Source organism: Chaetura pelagica, unplaced genomic scaffold (assembly GCF_000747805.2).
Source record: "Chaetura pelagica isolate M959 unplaced genomic scaffold, ChaPel_1.0 scaffold283, whole genome shotgun sequence".
Classification (NCBI taxonomy): domain Eukaryota; kingdom Metazoa; phylum Chordata; class Aves; order Apodiformes; family Apodidae; genus Chaetura; species Chaetura pelagica.
Window position 1 is genome coordinate 807,135 of NW_009952688.1, and position 12,852 is coordinate 819,986.

A 12,852-nucleotide genomic window follows, 5' to 3' on the forward strand; every position below is an offset into this window, starting at 1 on the left:
CACTCTTTCAGATGAGAAAATAAACATGATAAATGTTATACACAAGTAGAGTTTTAAGGATTTACAGTAGCACCAAAACTTCTTGTCAGCTGTTCATCAGGCAAGAGTTGTTCTGTCACCATTTTCATTATCCCGAATGTTTTACCTGTGACTGTTTGACTCAGGCCCGACAACAACGCTCTCAATCTCCTTCTCCTCCCCCCCAGGTAGGGAAGGAGAGAGAGAAAAAGAGAGAGACTTGGCTGGATTGGAAACTAAACTACACAGCTTTAATTAAACACTAATGAATGATATAAGAAAATACATACAATTATATACAAACACGTTCAGGTATCTGCAAAAGCCTCTTGCCTCCCTCCACCCCCAGCAACTCCCACAGCACCCCCCTGAGCTGGTAGTCCTGAGAAATCCTAGAGCTGATGCTGGAGAAAGTGCAGAGTGATGAGGGTCAGGAGAGCTCAAGCCTGGGTGTCGATGGTGATGAATGGATGGAGTCCTCCATGGACACTGGCCATGGACGGAAGAGAAGGGAAAAAGAAGCAGGAAGGAAGTTGTCTTCTGTCATCTCTGACCTTCCTCTGAGCTTACATAGATGTATGGAATGGAATATCTCTGGCTAATTTTGCTGTCTGTCTAACTCAGCCTCCTACGGGGGGGTCACAGATCTCCCAATAGTGTCTGAGCCGGCGGAGTGAAGGTGCGACCTTGAAGCCTCAGTAGTTAGAAAAACATTCCACTGTTATCAGTCTTAGCTAGAACACACTGTTGCTAGTTAAAAGAAAGCTCACTGAAGAAAAAAAAAATAGTAAAAGAAAAATTGTCTTCATCCTGGCTCTAACCAGGACATTACCATAGTAAACCACTATTTTTTTCCTCCTAATTATATCTACAGAGATAATGGAAATCATAGAATGGTTTGGGTCAGAATGGACTTTAAAGATCATCTAGATACAACCCACCTGCATTGGCAGGGACACTTCCCACTGGATCAGGTTGCTCACAGACCCGTTCAACCTGCCCTTGAAAACTTGCAGGGAGGGGGCAGCCACAACTTCCCTGAGATCACAGGATATGACATATACAGAGATAACATACATGCCCTCCCAAAGGAAAGGTCCTCCGAGTCACTGAAGGAAATGTCAGCTTACCTGCAGAGGGTTTCTGAAGGTCAGTGTAGCTCTTTCAGTGTAGGTGAACCGGTTTTCAAGCTTCTTCTCTTTTTTTGCTCCTTCTGCCCCAGCTGCCCTTGCCTTCTCCTCTCCTGCAGCCTGAAAGAAAATAGAACAGTGACTTCACCTTTCAAGAACCAGGTATCTCTTTCCTTCTCCAAAAGAACTTCTTACACCACTAGATTTCTGCTGCCTAGTGAAGGAGACTGTAAGTGAAGAATCACTATTTAAGATGGAAATCAGGAGACTTCCGGTAACACGATCAAGGAGATTCTGAAAAAGTATCTAAACAGGAATATGGAAAACCAAAGTAACTGAAGATAATTTAAAACAAAGCCTGACATGAGTGAGATAATACAGCATTAATGCCTTTAATAAACTAGACTCAGGGACCAAAAGACTATTAAGAGTTCCATTACCCTGTTTTTTTCATTTCCTTGCTAGAAAGTGAGCTTTATCTGAAACTAGTCTGAACTTGATGCCCGGACCTGACACTGTGTGGATAAAAACAAACTTCTCACAGCATATTCCCTTCCTGATTAGCCTACTGCCTTCAAATCCAGCTACTGCTTATTTCAGGTAGTTATGCCTGCTGCTTTCACAGAATCACATAATCATTCTCTAGAAACCCTTAATCTAACTCTAGCAAGCCCAGTGCTTAAACCATGTCCCTCAGCACCACATCTACATGGCTTGTGAACACTTTCAGGGATGGTGATTCAACCATCTCCCTGGGCAGCCCGTTCCACTGTTTAATAACCCTTTATAGCAAAGAAGTTTATTCTAACATCTAGTCTAAACTTCCCCTGGCACAACTTGAGGCTTTTTCCTCTTGTCCTATTGCTTGTTACAAGTGAGGAGAGACTGAACTCCACCTGGCTACAATCTCCCTTGACTACAATCTCCTTTCAGGCAGTTGTAGAGAGTGATGAGGTCTTCCTTCAGCCTCCTTTTCCCCTGGTTAAACAACCCAAGTTCTCTCAGATGCTCCTCATAAGACTTGTTCTCCAAACCCTTCATCAGCTTTGTTGCCCTTCTCTGTACTCCCTCCAGCACCTCCATGTCCTTCCTGTACTGAGGGGCCCAAAACGTGGGATTCAAGATGCCCCTTGAGCACAGGGGAACAATCCCTGCCCTAGTCCTGCTGGCCACACTATTCCTGACACAAGCCAGGATGCTGTTGGCCTTCTTGGCCACCTGGGCACACACTGGCTCGTGTTCAGCCACTGTTCACCAGCACCCCCAGGTCCTTTTCCTCTGGGCAGCTTTCCAGCCACTCCTCCCCAAGCCTGTAGTGCTGCCTGGGGTGGCTGTGACCCCAGTGCAGGACCCAGCACTTGGCCTTGCTGACCTTCACACAATTGGCCTTGGCCCATCGACCCAGCCTGTCCAGATCCCTCTGCAGAGCCTTCCTACCCTCAGGCACGTCAACACTCCTGCCCAACCTGGTGTCAACAAACAGACTGAGGCTGCACTCAATCCCCTTGTCCAGATCGTTGATAAAGATATTAAAGATAACATTTTTTTTAACCAATTTCTCTTTCAGGGATACACTGGCTGTCCAAGAATATTCCAGACCCAAACAAATTACACTCTGTCTTGACATAAAATCTAGATAAAGTCAGATCTGGAGTGAGGGACCCCATTTCTGTACATAGCTTCTCCAAGACAAAAATGGCAGGAGGACACCAGCTGTTCAGTAGAATCTAGTGGAAGTCACTCACAGTAGAAACATGTCAGGCATAAAAGAATCAATCAGAGGAGCTTCCCAGCAAGACCATTTTGTAATAAAGGAATTGAAAATTTCATATTAAAAATAAACTGGACAGCTCTCAGCTGGCTATGGAGAATTACCTGGGTATCTTTGGCACTTTCTTCACCTGCCTCTTCTGATGTGACTGTAGATGTCTCATCAGGAGCCTTTTCTGATAATAAAAGTATAATAGAACATATTATACCATATTCTGCAGATCCTTCTATCTTCAGAGGCATTAATAACAGATGAATCCTTTTCTAATGCTATCTTATTACACATCATAACCAATCCCCAATTTGCAAGGAGATTGTTTGCTCAAAACCACAAAAGGAGACAATGTTATTACTAGAATTAAACTGCAGTAATTCTGTCTGGAATGAAATAAATTTCTAAAATCCACTTCAGATCTGAGTAGTTTTGTTCTGGGATATCCCTTCAGCTCTGGACCTTTCTGCCCTCTGAAATGGCTGCAATTATGTACAACCATGAAGTGTACTTTCAAGGCATATAGGTTTATAATATGGTTTGCTCTTGTTTATATGGATAAAAATGAATATACTAGTCTTGTTAGAGAATGGTGAATGTCTGCATTCTAATTACAGTCTTAAGTGTGTAGTTATGCTAGCATTAGGCTGCTTGAAACTAGCTGGCTTGGATACTGCAAAAAGTACTGCCAACAATAACAACCCATGCTTTCATGGCATTGAAGATCCCATTCAGCACTCCATCCGACTTTAAATTCTCATGTACATTTATTAAGTGTAAAATAAAAGAGGCACTGACCCTAAGAACTTGCAAGTAACAACTGTTTTCAGGAGCTTATCCAGTGTTGTCATCATGCATGACAGTTAGCAACTTGAAAGGACACATTTTGTGACAAAACTTCTCCTTTCACAAATAGCAGAAATATGAAAAAATCACTAGACAGTACATCTTTCCCTGCTGCAAATTCAGACCTAGAATGCTGTATTAGCAACAGAGCTTTTCAGCTGCTGATTAAGGTGTCTTTTTGACTGAAAACCCAATAATGATGGTAGTGGCTCACATCAAAGATCCAACTGGCTCAATATTTTATATCTCACATTGTCCAGAAGGAGATGATCTGATAAGACTGTAAGAGTTGGTCAAGTATATGATAATTTCCTGAACGATCACACAGCCACCAAATATTTCTGCTTTAAATCATGGTTGAAACTTTCAAAGTAGGCTAAGGAATTTAGACATACATGTATGTCCACCTAATGGTGGTGGAGGATTTTTTAAAGGATTCTAAATAGTTCTGAAAATTTCAGTGTTAAGTGTTTACATGCCTCAAAAAAGCATGCACTGTTTTCTGCATTGTGGCAAACCTTTGGCAGCTTGTTTTTTCCAGTTTTGCTCCTTGAGAAAGGTGCAAGTCAAAGTCAGAGCTGTTCAACTCCATGGTGATAAAGCATGATCATTCCTTCCTGTTGAATAAGTGGTACCAGTGCGTTGCTGGAAATGATTGTGCTTTCAGATAACAAACTTACCTGCTTCACTGCTTGACTTGATACTCTGTCGTCTCCCTTCATCTGAATCTTTAGGTATCAGGTTTCCATTAAAACATATATGAATGGCCATTTGATCAATATCAGTTATTGGCTCGTATGCTCCACTCTGCGAAGAGAAAAAACCCAACAAATTTAGCAAGGAAAAACAATATTTTACATGAGAAACACTGTGTAGCCCAGACTACTAAAGCTAAGAAGATCCATACTCACAGAATCCTAGAATCATAGAATGGTTTGGGTTGAAAGGGACCTAGAAGATCATCTAGTTCCAAACCCCTTGCAAGGGCAGGGATACCTTCCACTAGATCAGGTTGCACAAAGCCCTGTCCAACCTGGCCTTAAAGACCTCCAGGGATGGGGCATCCACATCTTCCCTGGGCAATCTGTTCCAGTGCCTCATTACCTTCACAGTAAAGAATTTCTTTCTAATGTCTATCCTATATCTCCCCTCTTTCAGTTTAAAACCATTACCCCTTATTCTATCACTACAAACCCTGGTAAAAAGCCCCTCCCCAGCTTTCCTATATGCCCCATTCAGGTACTGGAAGGTACCTATGAGGTCTCCCTGGAGCCTTCTGTTCTCCACGCTGAACAGCCCCAACTGTCTCAGCCTGTCTTCATAGCAGAGCTGCTCCTGCCCTCTGATCATTTTCGTGGCCCTCCTCTGGACTTGCTCCAAGAGCTCCATGTCCCTCTTGTGTTGAGGGCTCCATAATTGGACACAGAACTACTCACAAGTGCAGAGTAGAGTGGCAGGATAACCTCCTTCAACCTGCTGGCCACACTTCTTTTGATGCAGCCCAGGATGTGGCTGAATTTTGGGTGGCAAGTGCACATTGCTGACTCATGTTGAGCTTTTAATTGACCAACACCCCCAGGTCCTTCTCCTCAAGGCTGTTCTCAATAAGTATTTGTCTGTTATTTTCATACTTACATTGAATTTCTTCTGGCTATTCAGATCTCAGGACCATAAAAGCAATACATTAAAATTACAATGAAAAGAGACAAGAATGTGCAACCTCTAGTTCTCTACCACTACCACAGCAAATGAGTTTAAATATAGCTCTGGTGATACCACACAGCACTCGCTGAGACTCTCCTGTCCTGTTATGCTGAGATCCCTACATGAGTTGTTGAACCTACACAAGAGCAGCACCATTCATAAAGAGCCTCTCTGATCTGGACACAGTACAGGCTCTTAGCACCATGGCCAGGTTTATAACCATTGTACTAGTTCAGCTGTCTGAAGCTAGTTTGACTGGCACTTGCTTGTGGACCACTGTAAAGTGCAGGCACACCTAGGCTCAAACTGTGTGTTAAGATTTTGAACTGCACCTAAAAGCAATCAGAAGCCACCGCAGATCACAGATGCTTTAAAATATGCCTGCTTTCTGCAGAGATCACCACATAGCTTAGACTTCATTTTAGTCACTGTGGAAGATTTGTAGATATGGATCACTGATCACTTGTTTCTAGTCCATAAATATGGAAAACACCAACTCCATATAGAAGATACTTAGTTGCTTCCACCAGACTGATCTGTTTTCTCTGGTTATCTCATGTAATGGTTTGTCAAACTAGTTGCAGTAGCACAGAGATGAGACAGGCTTGGGAATACTTCACCTGATTGTTTCTTCCCTGCTAAAGGTTGATGATAATACCACATTAAAGCCAGCAGAGTTCTCCCTGTGTCCTTTCTTTCAGGGAGTGTAACCCTTCCAACAGAAAAGTGGGAGGCAGAGCTACCATTCCACTCTCCCCCTGAGGCAGCGTGTGTTGCTAGCTGTACATGCTAGCAGGAGGAGGCTGTGCCAAGGTAAAGCAGCTTATGCTCTGCACACATAAATGTGGAGGTGTGACTCTTGGATGTTTCCTGGCAGTATTTGATGCACCCTCTCCTGCTCACTCCTACTTGTCATGAATAGGGAGCTCTTGCCAGTGACTTCACAAAGCACATTTCTGAGCTCTCCAATAATTCAAACAACCGATCTGTTATATGTAACGGTTATATTCTATTTCTGAAAAATACATCAATGCTTTTAAACTTTTACCCTTGCAAAACCCTTTAGGAACCGTTGAGTAAATATGTAACAAGATGAAGTCATATTAAAAGGACATACATATGGCTACAAATCAAAGGCAATCACAAAACTAGTTAATTGCACCAAGTCTCATCCTGGTTTTGCAGGTAATGATGAACTTACTTTAAAGATGTATCTGACAAGATTCTTGGGAGTATGGGGATTATCAGATGACAGAGTGCGTGTAAATTCCTTGTCTAATTCCTTTGGAATAAAAACAAAATAATATTGTAAATAAAACTCCACAAATAATACAATGTACAGCATACAAAAATCACCAGATTTGCAGTCAGTTTTTTTGATGTTCAGTTCCCTGCAGATACCTCAGATGCAGCTGATGCCTCCACAAGAACAACGTTTGGAGCCAAGGCGGCTCAGACTGGAATTCATAACAGTCATCTCGCTTCCTACCATAGTATTTCAGAGGGCTTTCTTGAATTATTTAGCTATAATATTAATTCTTATCTAAGCTATGGGAGCACTAGAAAAATGCAAGCTCTGCGTTCCACATGGCACGAAAGACAAGGTGTGTTGAAGTGCATACTGTCCAAAAAGAGAGTAAAGAACAAACTCAGTAGCAGTGCCTGTAGGTTCAACAACTACAAACAAAAAACAGTACTGGTGTTAACTGTTTTCACTACCTGAGTGGGGGGAATTATGTGCAGCTTCCCTTCAAAAGCTATGTGTAGGACAGAAAGCTATGCCAGAGGTTTGCATGGCAGCCAGAAGAGAGAGACAACTGCAGCTGGAAGGGTGACCGACAGCAATCTTACTGAACCAAGCTCAGAAGAAATGGTCACAAAACTGTAGGACACCTTCCTGTCCTGCCTATCACACACAAGCACCTGAAAAGCTCAGGGCTGGCTCTGAAGTTCTCCTTATCTGAGTAAAGCCATAGTCCCACTTCCCTCTTGGATTAGCTCCATGCAGACACCTGGTCCTAAGGCCAGAACTGTGTTTCAAAGCACATTCTTCCTGTTTTCCAGCTGAAAGCCATCTTACCCTCTCTGGGTAAGAGTTAGGCTTCATCTTATGGAGTTTTGTACACATCTCATGACGACTACAGGCGCTGTTTTACTCACAGCTTTGGTCAGCTCCAGTTGATCTGGAGTCTTTGCTCCTTCATCTCCTCCCTGTCTCGCTTCAGCAGAGACATCTTCATCCTAGCACATGAACAACAAGTGCATTAGTGCACCAAGACTGTGATTGTTTTGCTCCCTCTCAGAGCAGCACTTCTCCAAGCATGGAGCAAGGAGGACAAAACAGCATTTCCCCATCCATCTGCGCTTGGAGCAGAGCAGATAACCCCAAACGGCCAGCCCAAATCTGAAGATTGCTGGAGTGCTACACTTGCCAACAAAGAGTTCAGTGGGTTGGAGGAGCTGCTGTCTGAAGGTAACTCTGACCTGTAACAGAACTGCAGTAACTCCAATTTCAGCTTAAAAGTTGGCAATTCCATTCCTTTTGACCATATAATACACAAATGAGCTGTACTTAGGGCTATTCAAGAGTACAAGCCAAGGACCTGCCATTGCTTCTGAAGCACCATTCTACACTTAGAATAGCTATACTTAGAAATTAGTTGAAGATAGAAAGCTGCCGGGAGGTGGCTCCTGGAGGAATGTTAACCACTCTCCTGGAAAGGCAGGCAGGTCTGCATTCTACACATAGAAAGAGCTGCTCTCCTTGAGCTGGGCTTGAGTTGATGTCATGATATGATATCATTAATGGGAAGGGAGTCACTGCAGGATAAATTTCAATTAATTGTCATTACAGATAAACTGTCAGAATGCAAAGCTGCTGGTTAAAGCGTTTAACAGCTCCAGGGAAAATTTCTCCCTTCAGTTAGAAATGTGTAAAGGGTTGATTTAAAATAGATCAATCATTCTTTTAAATACAGCTAGCTCAGGTGTCCTAAATTTTATAGCCAGAGCTGCCAATGAGTCCAGGGTGTAAGCGAAGCCTGCTTGCAGGTACAGAGACAAGACCCAGCAAAGCTTTGTTATCTGCAGAGAGCCACAAAGGTAAAAAGCACAATGCTGTGTGAAAACATGATGTGGCTGAAAGTAACAGGACTTCTGTGTATGCCTGACATCCAGGAAAAGTCAAAGGCTGCAGCCTGTTATTTTTTCCCCAATGGAGCTGAAATGAGGCAGGCTGTAAGGAAGGTCAGGTGCTCTGACACGTAAAAGACTACGGTGGCAGAACAGCTGTGCATGATTTAGCGCTCCTCACATGAACACCTGCTTGTAGGACATTCATCATACACAGTTCAATGCCAGTTAGCTCAGTGCTGTTTTCCCTCCTGAAACAGATAAAAAGTGCTGTGGGTTTTCATTTAGAAGTAAATAATTTTCTATTTGTAAAGGGTCAAAAGAGGGACATTTAACAAGACTGCTATCTGTCCTAAAGAAAGTAAAAATCTGATTGTCACTCTGCCTGTTTAAAGGCATGTTAATGGTCCTTCTTCTACCCATGCCAATGGAGCTAAATAAGAGGAAGGTAGGTTAAATATATTGTAAGCATTTATTTCCCCAACAGAAGAACACTATCATGAGGCTAGCAGTTATTTTAGAGAAAATGCTTGTATTTCTATGTTAATTAAGTGAATATGGGCTATATTTTTAATTTTCTCAGACTATACCTGGAAATTTACATCCAAAACATTGTATTTTAATCTTCTCTTCTTACAGTTTACCTAAATTGCACCTTTTTTTAGCTGTCATTTTTATTCTAACGTGCTAGTGTAATCCTCTTCTTAGTGGAAATTTAGAGCAAACCCTTATTGCTAAATCAGTTGGAATGTTAGCAAACCCACAAAATATGCCATTGTTCAGACTGAATCAAGTTTGCATCTCAGAGATAATGAAGGGGGGAAAAAAAAAAAAAAGACTTGTAGATATGTGAATCTTACCCGTTTTTTAGGTACACCTTTAGTAGGTCTTGATGGTACTGCCTTTCCTCCTGAAGGTCCACTTTTGCCCTGAAGCAAGAACATACCCAATGTAAGCCTTCAAAGGACCTTGTTTACTAATTTAACCAAAGCAGAATAAAAGTGGCATATGCTTACTAATGTTTGCTGTAATGGTATGTTTCAAAAGCCAAGTATACCAGTATTTTGTCTATTAGTAATTTGAATAAAAGGCAGTCACTTTCATAATGGTGGTTGAATCACCATTCCTGGAGATATTTAAAAGACATGTAGATGTGGTGCTTACAGACCTGGTTTACTGGTGGACTTGGCAGTACTGGGTTAATAGTTGGCCCTGATGATCTTAAGGGTTGAGCTAAATGATTCTATGATTCTAAGAAAAGACAGCAGTTTATCAGCATGAAGAAGCACTATCGTTGTTACTGCGTACCGGTGATACAACTAAGCATCTACTGCCTTAGTCAAACAAACAGAATGGCTGTTCTTCTCCCAAATGCTTACATGTGACAGTGAGCTCAGACACAGCAGACCCATACCTACAATATGACACAATGTCCAAATGGAGGCAGGTGACGAGTAGTGTCCCTCAGGGGTCAGTACTGGGACCAGTGCTGTTTAACATCTTTGTTGGAGACATGGACAGTGGGATTGAGTGTGTCCTCAGCAAGTTTGCTGATGATACCAAGCTGTATGGTGTGGCTGACACCCTAAGGGAAGGGATGCCATCCAGAGGGACCTTGACAGGCTGGAGAGCTGGGCCAGTGCCAACCTCATGAAGTTCAACAAGGCCAAGTGCAAGGTCCTGCACCTGGGTCAGCACAACCCCAGGCACAAACACAGGCTGGGGGAAGAATGGCTGGAGAGAAGTCCTGAGGAGAAGGACTTGGGGTGGTAGTTGATAACAAGCTCAACGTGAGCTGCTAGTGTGTGCTGGAGCCCAGAGAGCAACTGCATCCTGGGCTGCATCAAAAGAAGTGTGGCCAGCAGGCCCAGGGAGGGGATTCTGCCCCTCTGCTCTGCTCTGGTGAGACCCCACCTGCAGTGCTGTGTAAAGTTCTGGAGCCCTCAGCACAAGAAAGATCCAGACCTGTTGGAGAGGGTCCAGAGAAGGGCCACCAAGATGATCAAAGGCCTGGAGCACCTCTGCTATGAAGACAGGCTGAGAGAGTTGGGCTGTTCAGCCTGGAGAAGAGAAGGCTCCAGGGAGACCTTAAAGCACCTTCCAGTACTTGAAAGGGGCTACAGGAAAGCTGGGGAGGGGCTTTTCATCAGAGAAGACAGTGACAGGACAAGGGGTAATGGTTTTAAACTGAGAGAGGGGAGATTTAGGTTAGATATGAGGAAGAAATTCTTCACTCTAAGGGTGGTGAGGAGCTGGAATGGGTTGCCCAGGGAGGTTGTTGATGCCCCATCCCTGGAGGTTTTTAAGGCCAGGTTGGACGAGAGTAGACTTTTCTCATTATTCCCCTTCATTATGAAAACATAATATTCACCTACCATCTGCTTCCTGTGTATTAAACACTTAAGCATCCATAATGACTTAGACCCAGTATCCCTAGTTCTTGTTTCTAACGCCCCATTATTTGTTAAGACTTTACAATAAGAATTCAGAAAAAAATAATTTCAGAGGAGAACAAACTGTCACAGAGATGTGAGGCAGCAACTTTCACTGTTGTCTCGCTTTGTACAAACTAAGCCATGTAAAACTGGTTTTACATGGCTTCATGTAAAAGGGATTCCATGTCAGGGATTATTTTTATTCCAGAATATAACTATTTAAAGCAGTGAAAAATGAGCAGACCAAGACATTTCTATGATTAGAAAATGTGCATCACTTTTAAATATAAATTGTTACAACTCAAGTGGAGAAAATAAAGAGTTATGACATTTCCTTTACAATCCCACAGTGGGATCATAGCAGAGCAGAGTTTAGGAGCCCCAGCATCACAACCACTGCTAAAATCACTGGATTGCACAGCTGCCTCTCTCCTCGCTACATGTGAATTAGATGTGATGTAAGCAAAAAATGTAAAACACAGTTTCAGAGCAGAATTTTATTCAGATCCAAATAAAAATCAAACTTCATTTTATTCATTAAACAAAGCCTACCTACTGTTACCCTTTGTAGATTAGTCTATAAAAGCATTACTCAGCAGCGATTACATTGACAAGGCAATCTGAGAGTAAACTCATCTTGGCAGTTGCACTCATTTCAATTAACATAATCCAATGAGCCAACTATGAATACATATCTGCATCTGTATTAAAATCCAAAAGTGACACTGAAAAAAAGCTAGAGTTAGATTGCACTGGAAGGAAGCATAACAAACCCTGCCCTGTTCCCCACATTATAAAGGGTTTAGAGGGTAGAGTGTAAGCAATTTTTCTAAATAAATAGAGGGCTATGGCCAATTTGCTTTACTACTCTTGTCTTGGTATGGTACTGTCATGGTTTTATTACAGTAATTGAACAATACAGTACAGGCCTGGTATGATAGAGAGACTCAGAGGTCCAGGATGTGGCATAGAGGAGTAAAGGGAGGGGAGGACAAGATGGAGCACAGGCTTGGCATCAGAGACCCCACAGCTGTTACAGTTAGAGAAATGCAGACCTGCAGGCAGGGGAACCAAAAGCTGGGTTTAGGGTTAACAAAGAAAACAAAACAATAATACCTAGCACACTTACAAAGCATCACATGTAATGTGGAACATCAGACCAATGCAAAAAGAGAAAGGTGTGAAAGTGTATCAGCTAACAATAAAAGAAACTCCAAGAGAGTCCTAGTGTAAAGAACAAACCATCAACATGGACACCTTATCCTTCCCAAAGGACCCTAGATGCTGACAATTTGCTATAACATCCACACCACCACCACCAACAGCAAAAGGAAACCATCAGCCTTGGGAACCAGAGGATCAGAAGAAAGGTGAGCACAAAACTAGAAAAGAGGTAAAAACTAGGAAGCTTGCATGAAGCTATTTTCACTGCATTACTATTAGTATGTGTTGGGTATTTTTCAGAAGCACTTCCTATTTTCTGTAACTATTAGAACAGGTCTGATGGTAACGTTTAGACTAAAATCTCAGTCATACTAACAAAAAAATTGAAGTTTTATATATATATATATATATATGGTGAGCCTACTTTTTGCCTGTAAACAAGATTTTGAGTGTAACCAAGTTTATAGACTATTTAAAAAACAGAACGAGGCTCTGAAAGTCTAAACTTTTACCCCATGCACGTTTTTATCCTTTATCAAGGATATCTCAAGCTGAGACCACCACATCCGGTTGTGTATGACCGGGAAAGGATGTTCAAGACAGGGATCTCAATCCCACATCAGTTGGAGGGATTTACCACCCTTCACTGTTTGTTTCATTC

At 42.4% G+C, this 12,852-nt stretch overlaps 2 protein-coding genes across 2 annotated transcripts in view; one reads left to right on the forward strand and one right to left on the reverse strand.

Moving 5' to 3' along the window:
* DNAI1 (dynein, axonemal, intermediate chain 1) overlaps positions 1-9,536 on the reverse strand; it is a 141,065-nt gene extending 131,529 nt beyond the window's left edge. The window contains exons 1-6 of the mRNA XM_009993806.1: positions 9,453-9,536; positions 7,621-7,701; positions 6,662-6,742; positions 4,437-4,563; positions 3,050-3,094; positions 1,149-1,228 (exon numbers count right to left, since the gene is read on the reverse strand). Coding sequence (XP_009992108.1) covers positions 1,149-1,228; positions 3,050-3,094; positions 4,437-4,563; positions 6,662-6,742; positions 7,621-7,701; positions 9,453-9,536 — 498 coding nt within the window. The remainder of the gene's footprint in view (positions 1-1,148; positions 1,229-3,049; positions 3,095-4,436; positions 4,564-6,661; positions 6,743-7,620; positions 7,702-9,452) is intronic.
* A 485-nt stretch (positions 9,537-10,021) lies between these two features.
* Positions 10,022-12,852, forward strand: part of FAM219A (family with sequence similarity 219, member A) — a 117,882-nt gene continuing 115,051 nt past the window's right edge. Inside the window, exon 1 of the mRNA XM_009993807.1 lies at positions 10,022-10,039. Within this exon, the coding sequence (XP_009992109.1) occupies positions 10,022-10,039 (18 nt within the window). The remainder of the gene's footprint in view (positions 10,040-12,852) is intronic.